The sequence below is a fragment of the Heptranchias perlo genome, chromosome 25, assembly GCF_035084215.1.
Source record: "Heptranchias perlo isolate sHepPer1 chromosome 25, sHepPer1.hap1, whole genome shotgun sequence".
NCBI classification, from domain to species: domain Eukaryota; kingdom Metazoa; phylum Chordata; class Chondrichthyes; order Hexanchiformes; family Hexanchidae; genus Heptranchias; species Heptranchias perlo.
In genome coordinates, this window is record NC_090349.1 from 27471018 (window position 1) to 27493045 (window position 22028).

General features: G+C 39.9%; 1 protein-coding gene across 6 annotated transcripts in view; it reads left to right on the plus strand.

The window, feature by feature from the left end:
- The window catches only part of sh2b3 (SH2B adaptor protein 3), a 214930-nt gene that overhangs the window by 134847 nt on the left and 58055 nt on the right, over positions 1 to 22028 (plus strand). For all 6 annotated transcript variants that reach the window (XM_068005854.1, XM_068005853.1, XM_068005856.1 and 3 more), the window contains exons 3-4: positions 13653 to 13754; positions 20924 to 21015. In XM_068005854.1, coding sequence (XP_067861955.1) covers positions 13653 to 13754; positions 20924 to 21015 — 194 coding nt within the window. The remainder of the gene's footprint in view (positions 1 to 13652; positions 13755 to 20923; positions 21016 to 22028) is intronic.

Sequence of the window (22028 nt, forward strand, 5' to 3'; positions counted from 1 at the left end):
CTGTTGCAAACTTGCTACAAATAGTTAGATAGCAGCACTAGTAAAGACGTGGGACTAGGTTGTCTGTCTGCCTGATTTCTCAGTTGGTGTATAGTGATGTTATACATCCAGTGGCTAGCTCTGGGTTTTCCCAACAGCCATTTTGTGTAACATTATATAATAGATGGCAGAAAAATAATACTGTGGCAAAAACATGTACATTTTCAAATTCTACAGTTTGAGAAGGCATATACCTGAGGGTGAAGTGGGTAGTAGAGAAACAGTCGTGCCACTCATTGTGCTGACAAAAACCCAATTACATGCACACCTTCAAGTTCATTATTACCATTTGATCTCATTTTTATTCAAACTGATTTGCTCACCCAGTCATAAAGGAATGTGCATAAATTCTGCAGTATGTTTAAATGGAGGGCCACCAATGAAAGATTAAAACATCAGATTGATTTGTGAATAAACCAACAGCAACAACTTGCATTTATATAGTACCTTTAACGTTGTGAAATGCTCCAAGGCATTTCACAGGAGCGTAACCAAACAAAATTTGACACCGAGACACGTAAGGAGATATTAGGATAGGTGACCAAAAGCTTGGTCAAAGAACTAGGTTTTAAGGAGCATCTTAAAGGAGGAGAGAGAGGTAGAGGTGGCGAGGTTTAAGGAAGGAATTCCAGAGTTTAGTGCCTAGGCAGCTGAAGGCACGACCGCCAGTGGTGGAGCGATTAAAATCGGGGATGTGTGAAAGGCCAGAATTGGAAGAGCGCAGCGATCTCGGAGGGTTGTAGGACTGGAGGAGGTTACAGAGATAGGAGGGGTGAAGTCACGGAGGGATTTGGAAACAAGGATGAGAATTTTAAAATCGAGGCGTTGCCGGACCGGGAGCCAATGTAGGTCAGCGAGCGCAGGGGTGATGGCTGAACAGGACTTGGTGCGAGTTTGGATACGGGTGGCAGAGTTTTGGATGAGCTCAAGTTTATGGAGGGTGCAGGATGGGAAGCCAGCCAGGAGACCAATGGAATTATCAAGTCTAAAGGTAACAAAGGCATGGATGAGGGCTTCAGCAGCAGATAAGCTGAGGCAGGGGCGGAGACAGGCAATGTTAAGGAGGTGGAAGTAGGCGGACTTGGTGATTGAGAGGATATGGGGTCAAAAGCTCATCTCGGTTAAATAGGACGCCACGGTTGTGAACGGTCTGGTTCAGCCTCAGACAGTGGCCAAGGTTGTTACCATACCATATTAACCCATCGCTGTGCTGCTTGGGATTCGAATGGTAATGTGTAAATACCACTGCTTCCACATGGCAGTGACACAGGCTTTGCTTCTCTGCATTACAAAGGTAGTGCTGTATAACACAACCAGGCACTGTGCTTAAAAGTGATTTGTGTGAGACATACTACGTCTGTACTGCGATAAAGTATTTGCATGTGTTACACACATTGTGGTAATGTTTTACATTACCAAGTAAGAGCAGTTAAATCTTATTGCAAAGAGTCAAAGATATTTAGTGCGCTAACAATGCTTTTAAGTGCAAAGCACACTGAGGTATCCATAGAATCTAAATGTAATATATGAGAGAGTCTGAAATTTTGAAGTTTTATCCAATTTTGGCTCTTGTGTGTTAATGCCAGTATTAAAAACAGACTGGCTGGTGATCAAATATGTAGTTAGTCTGTGTTAGAAGTGAGTAGCTGAAATAACTGTTGAATGAATTCAGATGGTACATTTGTTTTCTTTATTCATTGTATCATTCTGAGGTGAATGGAAGATCAAGGCCTCTGTTATTCCTATGCTGCCAAAACAAAGTCAGTGATGCTGATGAATCCATTGCCCTCAGCCCAAGAAATATTTCCTTCAACAGATATTTTTATTCTTGGAAAAATCCACTTGATCAAGATTAAAAAGGGTAAAAGTCTTGATAAGAATAGTCAGGAAATAAGAATCTGAATCAGTCCATTTGACTGCCCAAGACAAATGAATACCCCATGGGGTTGTATTTAGTTCTGGTACTGGTGTTGAAGGCCATATCTCCTCAAAAATTGTTACAAGTGGAATGAATAACACTTTTACTGCATCTCCAATACAGGCTTTATGAGAAACCTTTTGAGCTCCTATTGGTCTAATCAACTTGCCCCATTTCCATAGCAGGGTTTATGAAAGCACTGTCGAGCTCTACTAGTTTAATGATACCAATCCAAGTACCAGAGAAAATTCTGGTACTAAATTGGTGTGAAAAGATGCTACATTTTTGACTATATCAAAGCAATTATACTGTGATAATATAAATACAACAGCATTTCAGTCTGGTGGTGGCTCACAGTGCACAATGTGACATATAAGTTTGTTGACAGCGCTGCGATGTTATTGAGCAGTTCCCAGATTGCACAGTGCAAAGCTTGAGAATATATAGTAATGTAACTGCTGAATTAACAGACTCACTGAAACAAGCTTGTAGGTATGAACTTGACAACTGTACAATGTAACTTTAGTTGGTCATTTTAATTAGTGGTGACATGAGATCAGATGGCATTTTACATGAGTGGAACCTCAATTGAGTCCTGGGAAGTGCCAGCAAAAATTTCAATGAAAATTGAGATGAGTGCTAAGTTATTTCTGCAAAGTTCGTATATTTTAGTGTAAAATCCTGGCCAAGACATGGTAAATTGATTTCATTTTCTCATTGGGCTACAGTGTTTGATTCATGTTCAATTCAACCAAGATTCAGAAATTTCAAATGTGGCATTTATTTGGGAAACAATACAGTTGTTTCCTTTTAAGAACAAGTGATATTTTCAAACAAAAATCCATTCTTTTAATCCGAATGGCTGTTCTCAGTAAATCATTTCATTGTTGATATGCATTGGAGAGATGTAGATTATAGGGATTTTTTTCTTGAGTTCTTGCCTGTGGAGACTAACTTGTACATCAATGCAGTGTGGCAGTCTTAACTGGGCGAAAGGGAAAGAGCATGTACATGCATTCTGGCTTATCAACATCTAACAGGAATCCCTTTTGTCTCTGTTTTCTGTCCGTTGTCCTGTGCATTTGTAACCAAAGATCCAGAAGCCAGTTTAAGAATAGATTGATTCAGACTCAGAAGGAAATTAGTGCTGTGAAGAGAATGGAAAAACAAACGAAGAGTAAACATGTTGTTAAATTGCACTTTTCTTTTCAGTATCTGCCTGAATTCTAAATAATGCCAGTGGTCCTGTTTTGGGGAAAGTTGGTATTTTACAACATCAACTATGATCTTGTAACATGGTGAAGTTAAAGGAAGTAGCCCTGTGATACTACATATGTTCTCCACTGGTAGTGGTGCCCTTATCTTGGGACATTCATTAGTGGTGGCTATAGAGAGACTGTCTTGCTGGGCCTTCATGACTGAAGGGTCAGATAAGAAAAATTTCTGTGGCAGCCTGTGAGACTGGAGTGCACACAGTTACATGGAATGAATGACAGCTAGAGAAATAACAATGCAAGTTCTGGACATGTTTTTCAGGCCAAATGCTTCTGTGCTATTTATTTAGTTCCCCCTATATAGTCACCACGCAAACAAAACAGCCGAGCATTGAAATCTGTACAAGTTATTGGAAATGTGATTGGAAAGCTATGAGGGTTTATGTGAAAATCTTTAAAAAGAACCACAGAGGTCAAAAGGCTAGCCTAGAATATATATATGATTGACACATAAAGCACTTTTTCATTATAGTGTTTTGGAAAGTGATATCTGATTGAAATAAATGTGGAACTAATTACTAGTGCTATTTCACATTTTTATGTATTTTAGTAGCACTAAAAGCTTTCATTTTTAATGATCTGTGGTATGGCATTTGTTCAGACCAGATCCTTCCATTGAAATCTATCTCCATCACTTTGAACTAATTCTTTTTCATTCATTTGTGATTCTACATGTTTGATTATGTTTGTTCCTCAAGGAAAGTTGTGTATTGTTTCAATGGCCACCCAGGATGTGCATTAATACAGTAAATGGTTGAGCCCAACATAGTCTCAGTATGATAATATTGTCTTTCAGTAGCATGTTCTGCTTGTTGGGTTGAAATTTATCCCCTTTTGGTTCCCTGAAGGCTCATTCGGTAGAGCTGGTATATAACTGGACTGTACAAATCAGGAAGATATCATGATTGATTTAGTGCTGAGTTAGTTGACCTCAGCATCCCTAGTCTAAGGATGAATCAATCGTTTGCTAACTAGTGACATCCTAACGTAAAGTATGCACATGAGGATAGCATTGAGCTCAGCTTCAGTGCCCCACTGATTTTTTTTAAATTCGTTCATGGGATGTGGGCGTCACTGGCGAGGCCAGCATTTATTGCCCATCCCTAATTGCCCTTGAGAAGGTGGTGGTGAGCCGCCTTCTTGAACCGCTGCAGTCCGTGTGGTGACGGTTCTCCCACAGTGCTGTTAGGAAGGGAGTTCCAGGATTTTGACCCAGCGACAATGAAGGAATGGCGATATATTTCCAAGTCGGGATGGTGTGTGACTTGGAGGGGAACGTGCAGGTGGTGTCGTTCCCATGTGCATGCTACTCTTGTCCTTCTAGGTGGTAGAGGTCGCGGGTTTGGGAGGTGCTGTCGAAGAAGCCTTGGCGAGTTGCTGCAGTGCATCCTGTGGATGGTACACGCTGCAGCCACAGTGCGCTGGTGGTGAAGGGAGTGAATGTTAAGGGTGGTGGATGGGGTGCCAATCAAGCGGGCTGCTTTATCTTGGATGGTGTCGAGCTTCTTGAGTGTTGTTGGAGCTGCACTCATCCAAGCAAGTGGAGAGTATTCCATCACACTCCTGATTTGTGCCTTGTAGATGGTGGAAAGGCTTTGGGGAGTCAGGAGGTGAGTCACTCGCCATAGAATGCCCAGCCTCTGACCTGCTCTTGTAGCCACAGTATTTATATGGCTGGTCCAGTTAAGTTTCTGGTCAATGGTGACCCCCAGGATGTTGATGGTGGGGGATTCGGCGATGGTAATGCCGTTGAATGTCAAGGGGAGGTGGTTAGACTCTCTCTTGTTGGAGATGGCCATTGCCTGGCACTTGTCTGGGGCGAATGTTACTTGCCACTTATGAGCCCAAGCCTGGATGTTGTCCAGGTCTTGCTGCATGCGGGCTCGTACTGCTTCGTTATTTGAAGGGCACAAGTCAGGAGTGTGATGGAATACTCTCCACTTGCTTGGATGAGTGCAGCTCCAACAACACTCAAGAAGCTCGACACCATCCAAGATAAAGCAGCCCGCTTGATTGAATAGCTGATCAACATTTATTGTTTAGGCTCACACATGAAAAATAGGCAATTGGCTTTGGATACCCTACTTTGGGAAGTTAAACATGTTGGTGTTGTAAAGTCACAGAAGCTTTCCATCTGATCCATTTAAAATGGTTAAAAACCAAGAGCCTACAACAAATACTTTATTAAACATCTGACGGTTGGCACACATTAGAAATGCAACCATTTGTTTTCATTAATTATAGGCTCCAAAGCTTCCAATACTGAGTAATTGGAACTCAGATGTCCTGTGGAGTTAAGGCAGTGTATTTATGAAGAACTATACTTTTTTTAGGTTGCTAATTACACAGTTTATGTTCGAGAAGGACCTGACAGATGGTGGGGGGGTGGGTGTTAGTTATATTGTGTGTTGTGGAGCCACTTAGCAAAGCGGAACATTTCACATTCATATTTTCATTGGCTCAAAAGTTAAACAATAAAACCATTCAGTACCCGATCCTTCCTGTTGAAATGAACAGATCTGCCTTGCGTCTGTAAAAGTCTAAAAGTGCCGACATAACCACAGAAAGAGATGTGCATTAATGTTTGCAATGATTTTAATGTACTGATTTTCTGCAACTTGTACTATTTGCACATTACTTACTGGCAAGGCCACTGGTTTGTGGTTTTCCTGGAGAAATACTGGTATTTTTATGTTGAGTAATATGAATGGATGTTATCTCGGTGAATCATTAGCGCCTTGATCCCTGTTTTTCATAACGACAGGAGTTTACATTCCTACTGTTGTAGCAAGCCCCTTATGATTGGTTATTGCCACAATTACTAAAATCACACTCCTTAGTTCTTCACCTCAACCATTGTTAAATTAAGCTGTGTATTTCTAAAAATTGTATCCGCTCAAAGTAAACTTGATTCAGCATGAATTAACTAATAATTATGCTCCAAGCGTATTGCTAAAGGAATTAACATTGAATGGAAGTGCCAACCTAGGAGACCAGCAAAAGTTGACCAACAGTTTTAAACAAAAGCCCGTGATGTGTAAAAACAACTAAATACACTGAAATTTCAGTGAGAACTGGGATTGTAACTTACACTGTGGGTACACCCAACATTCCTTTAATTTTATTAAAGAAAATAAGCCACAATACATGAAAACCACAAGGGGCAGTTACCAGTATTGAAGGCACAAGATTTATTTTCCAGGGGTTTCTGGGGGCACTCCCCTACTTGGCACATTTTGATACTTTTAACACTTATGCATTTTTCAGTATTCTGGAATCTGCAATGAACATGTGCATTGCATTTTTACACAATTGTATTGCAAATTATACTGTATTTATCATTTAGGAATTCATTATTTGTGTTTATATTTTAAAACTCTTTTTCTCCCACTTATGACTTCTTGTTGTCATTGTTCAGCAGAAACTGCTTAGTTTTCAACTCCTGTGCTGTAGTCAAGATTTAATTCTACTCTTGCCAAAATTTGTACTATAAATGAATCTTAATAGCTGTTCCTGACGAGGAACTGAAATGAGCTGCAAGGCAGTCCATGCACATTATCTCTTATGAGCTGCAGACATGGCTTTAACCATGAATGTGGAGTAATATATGGTTTGTGCAGGGTCGTAAGTAGGGGTTTAATATGTAGATAAATAAATTTGAAAATATATACAATATATTTTATTATTATACATTATGATGCAAAATTTGTCATATGGTGTGACAACATTGTGACTTAAACTATTCCTCCCCCCCTCAGTACAGCCATTAATCTGCAATATTCAGTTGTGTTGGTGTACTGGACGGAACTGTAACACCATTTTATGGGAAACATGGAGTTCAAATGGGAAGAATACCAAATAGTATTTCAGTTTATGAATAGAGTATTTTCCTGCATTAATATTCATTGGAAAATATTGAGAAAGAGAAATGTCTTAAGGGAATATTCTTGCTTTAAAGATTGGAGGTCGTTTATGGTCATTCAGTAATCTAGGGACTAGGTTGGGTTTCATTAAGGTCACTGATTTTTGGTTTTCGCAAAAAAATGAAAGGAAGAAGGAACTTGCATTTATATAGTAGCCTTTCTGAGATACGTTTCTCAGATATATCACAAAGTACTTCACGTACACTGTATAACTGTTGCTCTGTAAGTGAAGCAGCCGTTTTGCATACTGCAAGGTCCCACGAACAGGAATAAGATGAATGACCAGCTAATTTATTTTCAGCAGTGTTAGTTGAGGGAAGAATGCCAGCCAGGAAACCAGGAGAACTTATTCTTTTAATAGTGCCACGGAATCTTTAATGTCCACCCGAATCACTGGAACAGACACACAGATTCTTGGTTTAAAGTCGCTTCTGCAGACCAGCACCTCTGACGATGAGCACTCTCTCACTACTGCACTGAAGTGTTAGCCTAAATTATATTCAATCCACAACTTTCTGACTCAGACAGAGTGCTACCAACTGACTCAAATTGACACATATGGACAGAATCATTGAACGTGATCTCCAAAGCACTCGTGATAATCCTATAATCTTGTAATAAAAACAGAAACTGTCACCATCTGCCAGTGAGTTTAACTATAAACAGTAAGATTTGTAGAAAGAGGTTGCCAAAATACTGGTATAAATCCTGAAATCTTGAAATCTTGTAATAAGAATGGAATTTGACTTATTCAATCACCATTATGCAATCGGTCCTAGCCTTTGTTATTGTGAGTATTTTCTAACCAGTGTACAACAATGCCTCACAATGAAATTTGCTGCCAGAAATATATCAAAATTCTATTATGGTAAATGAAACATTCGTTTTCTATACGTTGTTCGTTCAAAGTTGGAATTTGGTCAAAAAAAATTGGAATTATCCAGTATATTTGAATTGAACAATTTAAATAAAATCCAGCACAAGTGAAGTTTTTGCCCAGGTAGACTGTAGACTGTAGAATTATTATATCCTATTAATGATAATAAAGAATTACCAGGAGACTGAATGCCAGTGTGATAGGACACTACTTTATTTACATGGCAAATTTTGGTTCAAATTCTCAATCCAGATCCCGTTGGAAAAAGATCCATAACACAATAAAAAAATGGAGCAATCAGTGATGATTTGGGGAATGACCATGGCTCACCGATATTAGGGGAAAAGGAGACTTTTTCTAAGATCAAGGTCAAGACACAATATTGAGACAGAAGGAGGCACTAACCTTTGCCATACCCCCCCTGGGAATACTCTGATGTCACTGAGCTAAAGAGGAAAAGGCATTTTAATTTTGCAGCACAGTCACCACCATATTTCATATTGAAAGAATTAACCTAATTTTTTTTCAGCAGGAAACTTAGCAATGACTCCGACATTAATTCCAGGGATAATTGTATTAGTGGTTTGTTAATAAGTGGCAATGTTGGCCCAACAGTGTTGAAACTCAAAAATGTCTTGGTGAGAATTTCAGAGTGATCAATGCTGGCTAGGCATTCCACACTCAGGGTTCCTTCAAAGTGTTGTGTTTTATGATTTTGTGGTGTTGGTGCCCTGCTAACTTTACACTGACTTGACGTAAGAAGGAGTTATGAGGCGAAAGAATACTTCACAAAAATAAATCTGTAAACAACCCCCAGATTCTTATAGAATTGTGCAAAACCTACGTGCTTTCTTAGGTCATGGTATATTACAAATAACACAGTACCTGCAGATACATGCAAGGAGGATCTTCCATAATTATGCACATGTAGGTAGCATTGTACTTTGTGCTTTGTCATGACAAAGGGCATTCCTCAGCAGCAGGGTTAAATCAAGCCGGCAAGATAGGTACGGGGCTATTAAATGAGCAGTGGGGTGCAGTGGCCTCCTTAATATGTTAGTTGACCCCAGGCTCCCTCTGGTTGTGGGAGCTCTGGGAGGGGATCCTGCAGAGAGAGAAAGAGACAACATCTCCTGGACTTTTCCCAGTTCCTATCTACCTGATATATTCCTTAGATTAGCAAATCGTCCTACAGGTATGGAAGACAGGCTTGTTGGTAAGGATGATTTAACAGTTATTGAAAGGTGGAATATAACATCAGAAGAAGAAATAGCAGAAGCTGAATGGGTAGAAATTAGTAATAGTAAGGGCAACAAAGTAGTAGTTCCAATAGCCATGGACTCTACCCAGCCCATTTTATCTCCTCAGGAAGGCTTTGCTCTGTTCTCAAAGTTCAGTTAGTTACAGTCTTATAATTGACTCCCAAGTATCAGTTATTTTATACTTAACTCTGCAGACTACTGCACCGTAAATGTAATCAAGTTTATACCACTTTACATAATTCTAGTTGGCTCACATAGTGGTCCAAATACTCCGAATGTAAAAGAATGTAGTCATTGCTATTTTGTAGGCAAATGCAGCAGCCAATTCACACGCAGCAAGATCGCACAAACAGCAATGAGATGAATGACTATTTAAACTGTTTTTTGTAGCATTGGTTGAGGGATGTAAAAGATCCCCTGATACTGTTTGAAGAAGAGCGGGGGAGTTCTCCTGGTATCTGGCCAATATTTATCCCTCAACCAATACTCCCATTTTGTAGTTTCCCAGTTTTCTTTTTCCCCTGCTTTTAGTCCTTCCAAGACTGCATTGCCATTCTTTGAGAGTACAAAAAAAGAAGGTACTGTCCAGTGAGGCAATTTTGGTTCCAATAGTATTTCATCTAGTGACAGAACAGCAAAACTCATCAACAAGGGCCAGACCAATTCAAATGTAATGTCAGCCTTGGCTCAGTGGTAGCACTTTTGCCTCTAAGGGAGAAGATATTGGATCCAAGCCCAGCTCCAGAGACTTTAGCATCTAATCTAGGCTGATACTTAGACTGGGGGAGTACCATGCTGAGGGAACGCTGCTCCGTTGGTGCTTTCTTTCGGATGAGACATTAAACCAAGGCCTCATCTGCCCTCTCAGATGTAAAAGATCCCCTGATACTGTTTGAAGAAGAGCAGGGGAGTTCTCCTGGTATCTGGCCAATATTTATCCCTCAACCAACACCCCCAAAAACAGATTAACTGGTCACATATGTCATTGCTGTTTGTGGGATCTTGTTATGTGCAAATTGGCTGCTACATTTGCCAATATTAGAAACAGTGACTACACTTTAGAAGTACTTCATTGACTGAAATGCTTTGGAACGTCCTGTTTCAAGATTAAATTTGCAGCATGGTTTTACATAGTGATAATTCGCTATGTCAGCCTTGACTCTGTGGGTAACGTTGTACCTCTGTCAGAAGATCATGGGCTCATGCCCCATTCCAGGACGAGCACATAATCTAGACTGATACTTTAGTTTCGTACTGAGGGAGCGCTGCATTGTTGGGAGGTGACGAATTTCAGCTAGCCATTAAACTATGGCGGTCCCAGATAGTCGCAAAAGATCACCTGGCACTATTCAAAGATCAGGGGAGCTGTCCCGGTGGACATTTATCCCTCAACCAATGCTACAAAAAACAGTTTAAATAGTCATTCATCTCATTGCTGTTTGTGCGATCTTGCTGCGTGTGAATTGGCTGCTGCATTTGCCTACAAAATAGCAATGACTACATCTATAGTAATTCATTGTGTTACGTGCTTTGGGACCTCATGAGGACTTGAAAGGCTTCATATAAGTGCAAGTCTGTTCTTTGTTCTTTCTTAAGCAATTGTTTGATCTTGTAAATGATTTGTACCTAATCTTAACAAATATACTGACCATGATTTATTAATTTCTAAAATGGTCCTTTAAAGAAACTGACTTCCTTCAGAGACTATAGATCATGAATGTAGTGACATAGGGTACTTGGTCATTTAGACTGACTTATACCCACCCCAGCACTGGGGGTTCCGATGTTATGATGGAGTTATGCATATGTTTGTACACTTGTGTGTGGGTGGGGGAGTTAATGTAAGGAATGAAGATGACCCAGATGCAAACCACTACCAGTCAGATTGTTGAAACCTTTGCTTTTGCACTGCTCCCCAAGATATCTGCAAATGGGTTGCACGGGTTTTTGTAATTGTTTGATAATCTTTATAACAAGTTACTTTGCATAGCTTCATGGTTTTGTTTACACACACTCACAATGCTTTCACCTACCTATGCATACTGGAAATTCTATTATGGCGAATTGCATTACAACAACAACTTGCATTTATATATTGCCCTTAAAGTAGTAAAACGTCCCAAGGCGCTTCACAGGAGCACTATCAAACAAAATTTGACACCGAGACACATAAGGAGATATTAGGACAGGTGACCAAAAATTTGGTCAAAGAGTTAGGTTTTACGGAGCATCTTAAAGGAGGCGAGAGAGGTAGAGAGGCAAAGTGGTTTAGGTAGAGAATTCCAGAGCTTAGGGCCTAGGCAGCTGAAGGCAGGGCACCAATGGTGGAGCGATTAAAATCAGGGATGCGCAAGAGGCCGGGATTGGAGGAGCGCAGAGATCTCGGAGGGTTCTAGGGCTGGAGGAGGTCACAGAGATGGGGAGGGATGAGGCCATGGAGGGATTTGAAAACAAGGATGAGAATTTTAAAATCGAGATGTTCCTAGACCTGGAGCCAATGTAGGTCAGTGAGCACAGGGGTGATGGGTGAACGAGATTTGGTGTGAGTTATGATATGGGGAGCAGAGTTTTGGATGAGCTCAAGTTTATGGAGGGTGGAAAATAGGTGGCCGGCCAGGAAAGCATTGGAGCAGTCGAGTCTGGAGGTAACCAAGGCATAGATGAGGGTTTCAGCAGCAGATGAGTTGGGGCAGGGGTGCAAATGGGGGATGTTACAGAGGTGAAAGTAGTCGATCTTGGTGATGGAGCGGATATGTGATCATCTCGGTCAAATAGGACGCCACAGTTGCGAATGGTAGAATAAAAAGTACCTGGTGTTATATGCAGTCATCTCCTGATATAATGAGACTTCTCTCAGGAATCTGAAGAGATGAATTATCAAGGGGTTTCTATATTACCAAGGAGTACCATCACAGATCAGCAACCAGCTCAGGAATCAGTCATTGTCGTGGTATGTTCAAATTTTGAGAGCAGTTTGTGCAGTGTGCCATTCTGTACAAGTGCAATAGTTGCATTCCAGTGACTAACCTGATTCCTCATGGTTAAGAAATTAAGATCTTGAAAACATGTAGCTTTCTGAAGTTCCTATTCTGTAATATTGTTCACTGCATGATCAACAAATCTATAGATGTGGCAGAGATTGCCGTTTGCAGGGCACCCTATATGAATTGTGCAGATCTGCTTAATGTACAGCAGATAGATTTTGTAAATTGGGAAAAGTGGATGAAAGTTTCATAATGCAAACAAACTGAAAAGAAAGAAAGAAAGAACCATTTGGATTACTCAGGGCACTATTGGACAACCCAAATTGTTTCTATGGTGATGTGTTTAATGGTGCATTTGTCTTACTGCTGCTTGTAGCAGCCCTCTCCTTTAACAGCATCACTGTCAGGCACATGAAGCAATGCTGATGGCTTCAGTGGGGTTTTTTTTGGTACGCCCAGAGGCAGCGGTGCTGTGCAGCAAAATAAATGCTCTCTCTAACAGCAAAGACTCATGCTTTTTTCCGGCTGTGGGCAGACTGAGCGTTCAGTCTGTCCGCTAAGCTATCAGGAAATATTCATCAGCAAATCACTACTTTTGATCAATTGTTATGTGCCAATTTCTTTGTCTGCTGCTACTGATGTGTGGGATCAACTCTGCAATACGAATGTGAATTCCATGGCACATGATCTTGAGATGACACCACTGACTTAGCCAGCAGTTTAGTCCTGGCCAACTTTCTGTGCTCAACAGTTATGTCCCCATACCAGGATATTATCAACTAACCTGATTTTCTGGCTTGTGAGCCAGAAGAATGCATTAACAAGCAGTGTACCTGTCAATATACAATCCATGCTTCTGTGCAGCTCTCTTCAGTTCTTTTTCCATTAGATTCTAGTTTCAAGGTATGCACATATTTCTGGTTTGCCAAATCAGTTGGCCAAATACAGCCAAATATACAGTGATGCGTTTTCCAGTAAGTGGAGAGCTGCACATCTGGCTTTTGTTCCCTGAGTGAATTATATAAATCGTTCTTACAAGTGAAATAAAAGCTTGATTCTAATTCTCCATCAAGCCACATATTAAAAACTCCATAAACGTTTATCTGTAATCTTAACAGGTGAACATTATGGTTAATGATGTATGCACTCCAATTAAGATCTCATTACTTTCTCTATATTTTGAGAGTCATGTGACTTGCACTGGAGTGAGTATTACAACCATAGTGCAGAGAAAGCTGTCAGAGTTAATTAAAATCTTCAGCATAGACTTTAAGTCACATCGAGGCAGTGGTGAGATATTAGAATGCAATCACAGAAGAATGAATCTTGTAACGAACATCTCTTCATATTTTTCTCTTTGTATGCTTTCTTTCAGTGCTCTAAACCGAAGCACAGTACTCCTTGTTCTGCAATTACAGAGATAAGAATGTGTACTCGGCTCGAGATGCCAGACAACATAAACACATTTGTACTGAAGGTGAGTGGCAGGTGATGTCTATTGACTGGGTGAAGCAGTGGGGTTATGTTGCATAGTGTTAACAGTGCTTTCGGACAGTTTTGTTCTGCAGAATTACACCAGTAGTGCAATGTTGAATTCCTTATCGTGATTGCTCTTGCTGAGATGATTGCTGTGATAAAGAACTTAATACTGATCCATGTGATTCATCATTTAACAGATGCATCATGAGCAGTGCTCTAAAAGGGTGTAAACAGTCCTTGATAATGTCAATTGAATGATGGGGCTATTGTGCTGGTGACATTGCTTTATCACTGTCCCTTGACTTGAGATAGACTTTCATCATAGTCTATTCCCAGAGTCACAAATGTTTCACAGTTGCAATAAAGTAACACCACACTTCACCAATCTGAAATCCCCTTATTATATTTCTGTGACACCTATGTTTTCCCTGGAGTGGAAATATTAGTCCCATCACTGATGCCAGTTCATTCCCTGTCTCCAGCAGCACGTATCTGCAGCAGTACTCCAAATCTAAACTATTTTTAATTAAAATCCTATGCATGACGATTATAGTGGTAGACCTTGGGGTTCTATGTGGGGGACCTCGGTTCGGAATTCCAGCCTTGACTGATGCACAAATTCATCTCCCTGAATGTGTGTGCTTTACCAGCTGTTGGTTAATCTTGTAGATGGCATGTTCTACAATTGCAGGGGCCTTCACCTCTTGCTTCAGGGACCTGTCCCTCCCTGAAGAAGAGCATTTCCTTTTGGCTTGTTGCTGACAGCGCAGATAGCAGATGTTGACAAGTTCATATCCCAGAAGCAGGCTGAAGAAGGAATGTGAAATACAATATTACACCGATATCTTGGAAATTTTGCTCAATTATGTGTGTCAGATTTTGTTTAAGTTTTGCCCACTGGTATTCCGCACCCTCAAGATTAAAAAACATTGGAAGGAACTATGACCATGTATATTGTGGGAATGAGCAGGTTGGTTTGGTTGAATGATCTTGTTTCATTCTTTTGACAGCATAGTTCCAAGAAAGCTGTGAAAAACCAAAAGGGAAAATGGGAAATATGAAAAAACACCATAAAATAAACAGGAAATGACAGAGTTAACTATTGTAATACAGACTTTTATTACACTTTTGGAAATAAAGCTGCTGTACACTACTTCCATTTTAAAAACTATCTCCTCCTCAGCATTAAAAAAAGTGAAGTAAAACAAAAAAAAATAGTTTGAAGGCTTTTCTCTCTCCTTTTTCTACCGATTTTCTCCCCTTCTAACCTAATCTCCTGAAGTTGTTGATTCCTCCCTCGGGTACATGTCACAGGCGCCAGGCATTTTCCACTACATCACCCTGGTACCAGGGCCAGACAGTCTGGGCTGAGAGTGACAGTGTTTCCCAAAGACAACCTATTTGAAGCTGGTGTTCTCATAACCCAGCTGTCTGTGCAGCCTAATTCCATCATTAAATGTAATTACGTAAATGTCCATGCTATTAGAAATACCTTTATAATGTTCCTTTCCAAATTCTACCCAGCTATCTGTGCAATCTTCCTAATCCCATTGTTAAATGGAATCAGATCAATGTTCATGCTATTAGAAAGAACCTTTCAATGTTCCTTTCTAAATTCTAAAATAGAAGAAAGATTTGCCTAATTTGATTCCTGATGTGTTTAAGGTTCCGGAGATAAAGCCCAAAAGCCTACTGCAGTCCAGAACACTTGAAAGAGGATCACAATATACTGTATTTTTGTGAAATAACTGATGTGTAAAAGATTGGTAACTCTTATTTAGAAATCTCCTTGATAACTGTACTTTATCTGAAACATTTTTCTGACTGAAACAAAAATCATAAAAGTCATCCCATTCAGAACTGTTGCAGGATCTGATAGGTACAAGCCCATTTTTGTTTTGCTCTATTTCATAGATTACAGCAGGATCTTTTTCTTTGTTTTTCTCAAAATCTGTTCCCTTTGCGGGTTCATTCATCACTTACAATCCAATTTTTTGGACTGGATCAACCGTGCACTTTTCATGAGTTTCATCAATATTCTTCTGTACTATGTGGTGTGGTGCCGAGCCATAAGGACCCGAAGGTCCTAAACTTGATTCACAGCCTGTGCTGAGTTACCTGGTCTCAGCCAAGACAGCAGAAGAGTGCTACATTTAGTCTCATGACCTCTGGGCCAGAGAAGGGAATAATCAGTTCAAGTTCCTACTCCTGATCACTGCTAGGTATCCCAGCTGGAAAGTGCATGTATTTGGGTGTTGGATAAGGACGGGCTCAGGTTTGGTTCTGATGTCTCCCTAATAATTGAGCACTGTGCCAACATTCACTATCAAGGCATATGTATAAAGAATAGCCTCATGAGCAAAGTACCATAGAGCTCCTGACACCCATGTACTCAAGAATGGAGATAGAGATTCATCCCCTCACAAAAATTATATTAAAAAGAAAACAAACTCATTTGAGGGAGTCTCATTTATTTGAGAAGTGATTTTCTCCGATCTTGATATCTACTGTTTTCCGTAATGAGTGTGCTTGGAGAGGTCATTGCGTCTGTAGAATTATGTTCTCATACTCCATCATGGTATTATATGACCCATATCATTCATATACATCAAACATCTTATTAATGTTACTAACAGGAGTCTGTGATGAAATCTCTAAGGCCCTGAACTTCTGTATATTGTATATGAAATATATACAGGATGACAATGGTATGGTACACCATAAAAGTTCAATTGAGAGGTTCAGATAATATGAACAATGAGCACAAAGCTTCAAGTATCTGAGATTGTTTTACACCAGAATCTCCATTTTGCACCAAGTGGAGGGACCCTGTCCTCCTCCAAATTGAATAATGGAAATTTGTGGATATACAAAAAAAGCACTGTGCAATGAGGCAATATCTCTGGGAAGAGTTCTGGTTGATAATGGAAATTCCACTATACTGCTATAAACATCTTACTAGACATTTGTGATTGTTTATATTATCTAGCATGTATAAATTTTTAATATTTTTTTAAATTCTTACTATTATGCACCCTGGATGAAATGGTAATAAGTTTAATAGTGACCTAGGCCTGATGGTTCTGGTTTCATGTGACGGAGTTATATTTCACGGCAGACTGTTGGGAAAATAAGCCATTTTAATACATTTCTATCTATATTTTGTTACAAGTGTTGTGCGTGGAATGGCATTCACTTCATGTCCATATCAACTTAATTCCTGTGTCATAATTTTTGAGTTATGTTTTTTATGTCAACATTTTATAAAGGGAAAAGCCAATGTCAGCATTTGCCTGTCACGCTGTAATTGAAGGCCACTAGGTGGTGCTGTTGCAACACGCCTCGGCCATTCGGTGGTACCCTTGCAATCTTCTTGAAGGCTGAAAATCCTCTCTGCTGGGCAGGCAACTTAACAATGGAAATTAAAATACAAGAAAATGTAAGCAACCCACTTACGTTTTGGGAAAAAAATTCCCCACTGCTGAGAAAATGTAAAAAAAAATTAAATTCTCAGTCCTGCTTTTCAGCCTCAGTCCCTTCCTGCTGCAAAAATGTTACCCTGCTCCTGTCCGCCCGGCTATGCCTCGAGATCCCAGTCCTGTTCTTCAGCCTTAGACCTTGCTGAACATTCCCAGCTGAAATGCTGGTGAGAAAATGTCAAATTTTTCAATCCCGACAATTTTCAAATAATTAAAACTTTACAAAGTTAAAAAAGATCAAAGCAACACATGCACAAAATAAACCGAAAAGTACACCAAAAGGCACACAACCATAAAACCACAGAGACACAAATAGATAAACACAACATAATAAACATATGAGCACAACCATATCACAACACAACAGCACAAAGACGCACACAAAACCAGAAATTCAAAAACACTCATTTCATAGAATCATAGAAAATTTACGACACAGAAGGAAGCCATTCGGCCCATTGTGTCCGCGCCGGCCGAAAATGAGCCACCCAGCCTAATCCCACTTTCCAGCACTTGGTCCGTTGCCTTGTAGGTCATGGCACTTCAGGTGCACATCCAGGTACTTTTTAAATGAGTTGAGGGTTTCTGCCTCTACCACCTTTTCAGGCAGTGAGTTCCAGACCCCTACCACTCTCTGGGTGAAAAATTTCTCCTCAGCTCCCCTCTAATTCTTCTACCAATCAAATTAAATGTATGCCCCCTGGTTATTGACCTCTCCGCTAAAGGAAATAGGTCCTTCCTATCCACTCTATCTAGGCCCCTCATAATTTTGTACACCTCAATTAAATCACCCCTCAGCCTCCTTTGTTCCAAAGAGAACAACCCCAACCTATCCAATCTTTCCTCATACCTAAAATTCTCCTGTCCTGGCAACATCCTCGCAAATCTCCTCTGTACCCTCTCTAGTGCAATTACATCCTTCCTGTAATGTGGTGACCAGAACTGTATGCAGTACTCAAGCTGTGGCCTAACCAGTGTTTTTACAGTTCCGGCATAACCTCCCTGCTCTTATATTCTATGCCTCGGCTAATAAAGGAAAGTATTCCATATGTCTTCTTAACCACTTTATCTACTTGTCCTGCTACCTTCAGGGATCTGTGGACATGCACTCCAAGGTCCCTCACTTCCTCTACACCTTTCAGTATCCTCCCATTTATTGTGTACTCCCTTGCCTTGTCTGCCCTCCCCAAATGCATTACCTCATACTTCTCTGGATTGAACTCCATTTGCCATTTTTCTGTCCGCCTTACCAGTCCATTGATATCTTCCTGTAGTCTACAGCTTTCCTCCTCACTATCAATCACACGGCCAATTTTTGTATTATCTGCAAACTTCTTAATCATGCCCCCTACATTTAAGTCCAAATCATTAATATATATCACAAAAAGCAAGGGACCTAGTACTGAGCCCTGTGGAACTCCACTGGAAACAGCCTTCCAGTCACAAAAACACCCGTCGACCATTACTCTTTGCTTCCTGCCACTGAGCCAATTTTGGATCCAAATTGCCTCTTTCCCTTGGATCCCATGGTCTTGTACTTTTTTGACCAGTCTGCCATGTGGGACCTTGTCAAAAGCCTTGCTAAAATCCATGTAGACTACATCAAATGCACTACCCTCACCGACCCTCCTTGTTACCTCCTCAAAAAATTCAATCAAGTTAGTCAGACACGACCTTCCCTTAACAAATCCATGCTGACTGTCCTTGATTAACCTGTGCCTTCCTAAGTGACAGTTTATCCTGTCCCTCAGAATTGTTTCCAATAATTTGCCCACCACTGAGGTTAGACTGACTGGCCTGTAATTACTCGGTCTATCCCTTGCTCCTTTTTTAAACAGTGGTACAACTTTAGCAGTCCTCCAATCCTCTGGCACCACACCTGTATCCAGTGAGGATTGGAAAATGATGGTCAGAGCCTCTGCTATTTCCTCCCTTGCTTCTTTCAATATCACCATTAAGTATAGTGTCCCTCTAACGGCCATTCATGATTTCAAGGTCCGCAGAACCAGCAGCTCCCAAACACTACCTCAACTCACAAAACTACTACCCCCTACCCAATAATTTGTTGTTTCTCCACAAATTCCTCAACGGAGCGATCAACGGCATATCATCCACATTACACTGTTCCCACATAATCCCCTCCAGCATTCAATCACATCACTAAAAATGTTTAAACATCAAGACTTTTCAAATAACTAAAATACCAGAACTATACAGAGACAAAAGCTAAAATGAACACAATCAATTAAACATGTACAGACAGTATGGCTATAACATCACAAAATAAAGATACAAAGAATACACAAATGCGTAGAGTGCCACAAAACATCTCTATTTTGTGATCATATGCCTAATGTATTGTGATTATGTTTATACATCTAATAAATGACTTATAACTTCATTCTAGTAAAAATGTCATTAAATTTTAACGAAACTTTTAAGTGGCTTTCTTCAGACACTGGTAGAAACTTTCTATTTCTTCACAAAATGCACTTAGCCTCTCAAACAATAACTATACATTTACACTATTGAAAATATCCAAATGACTAACACTGGAGCAAAACATCCATTTTTTTTATGGCCATGTGTGGTGTGGCATGATGGTACTTTGACATCCTGAGGCTTGGAATGGTTGGATGCAGGCTTGTGTTGACGATTACCCATGTAGTGAGTTATCTGTGTCATCAAGGGCTGGTAGCAGGAGGGAGATCAGGTGATTTACCACATGGTCAGAGTGAGAATTGGATGAAGACAGTCACCCTGATCTGCTCGAGTGTAGTTCACAGGAGCTTGCTACAGAACAACATTGATGTGGGATCTTGGGTTCATGTCACGCTACATGTAACCCCACCAGCGAAAAAAAGTTATCTGTTTTTAATACGACTGGTCATTCTTTCTCTTTCTCTGCCTTTCAGGTGTCTCTCTCTCTCTCTCTCTCTCTCTCTCTGTCTTTGTGTTCTGACCATTTGTGTATTCAGTAGTCTTGTATGTAATGTTTCTCTGTCTGAACACCATTCCACTCCTTTGATTGCTTTGATTATATCTCTGCCAAGGTGTGATAACGGGCAGTTGGAAAGATTATCTGTAATCACCAGGCATTGTTCTCTGACTATATATGCTGTACCTTTATGGAATCCTACACTCACCTGACGAAGGAGGAAAGCTCCGAAAGCTTCTGATTTCAAATAAAGCTGTTGGACTGTAACCTGGTGTTGTAAGACTCCTTACAGAACAGCATTGACAGATGCGGAGCAAGTTGTCTGACAGCTCGCTTGAATGGGGAAAGGTGCATACCATAGGGCAGCCTAAAGAATCAGTCTTGGGAAGGTGAAGAAGTTAGGCCCTTTTCAGCTTATGGTTATATTTGTGCATACTTTGCTGTCTGCCTGAGGTGCTTTCTTTAGAACAGAAAAAAGTTTAGCAATAATTTAGTAATAATAAGTGACTTTTCACGGAAAAAAATAGAAATAAAACAAATCATGAAATCCCATAAGTTAAGTAAATTCTTTGTTTAAAAAATACTTATGTAAAAGCAATAATTCTCAGAAAAGACACGGAAATGATCTTGAGGTGAAATGGAGTGTGGAGTCTCAGCCGAGGGATCTGGTTTGCATTTTTTGCTCTTTTTTCCACTGTTGAAGCTATTTGTTGAATCTTGATGTTTCTCTTTTCTTCCCCCCTGAACTAGGTTAACAGCTTGCTGGAAGTTATTTTTGAGACTGTCGATGATCAGCAGTTGAAATTATGGACAACAGATATTCGAGAATGTATAAATGCCTGGTAAGACTTATTTTTCTCTTTTTGTTTTTTTCGTATGTGAATGCTGAAACTTCATATTCCGATGTACACCCTGGTACCATCAGCAAAACTGCACCATTATATATAGATAAATGTTAAAGATGGGATTTCTGGTGCACTGAAAGTTCTGTGTAATAAATTAGCTTTCCATCTTTATTCCTCTTGTCAGTGTTGTATGAAAGCTCTTCCGAGGGCTTATTAACTCACTGCCTGGAGCCCTTCTCTGCTTCTTATTGGGTTTCAGCCAGCTCTCTGATTCAGTATCTGTTCCAACACATTACACAGGACCATGAATGCACAGTGGGAAAGTGTTTAAATTGGTAACTCAATCAGACATTGTGAAAGAAACCCAGTAAGAAGGCTCAAGGCATTGAGTTGAAATGCGTTTGAAGAATTTCCACGTGGCATTGAAAATAGGATTTGTGAAGAAACGATTTACCCTGTACAAGACAAGATCACAACTTTGTTTCAGCCTTTTACCTAGTTGTTCCTAAGTGTTTTTAAAAGAGTTAACCAACAGATAAAGTATTTATTCTGGCTTCTCTTTTACTGGGGCTGCCGTGGCTTTAGAATAGAAAATAGTAAAATCTACAACTTGTAAATATGTATTTAGTACATAAAAAAGGAAAGAAAGAAATTGCATTTATATAGTGTCTTATCAAAGTCCTTAGGATGTCCCACAGTGCTTCCTTTAGGAAATTGAATAAGGACATTCCTAGCAAAATAAAATAAGAAAATCTTTATCAAATTCCAATTTGTTCCTGTTTTGTTTAAGTCTATTATAAGCAACCTTTTTGGCTGCCTTAATGTATTGGCAATAGTGTACAGCAATATCACTGTTTCATAAATCAGATATCTGTTGTATGTTTGTTACTGTACACTGCCATGTTACAACATGACTTTCAATTGTTTAAAAAGATGTTGATTGTGATCACATGGTGAACAGGCCCAGTGGATAGAGCGTTTCAAATATCAACAAGATTGTTTTGGCTTGT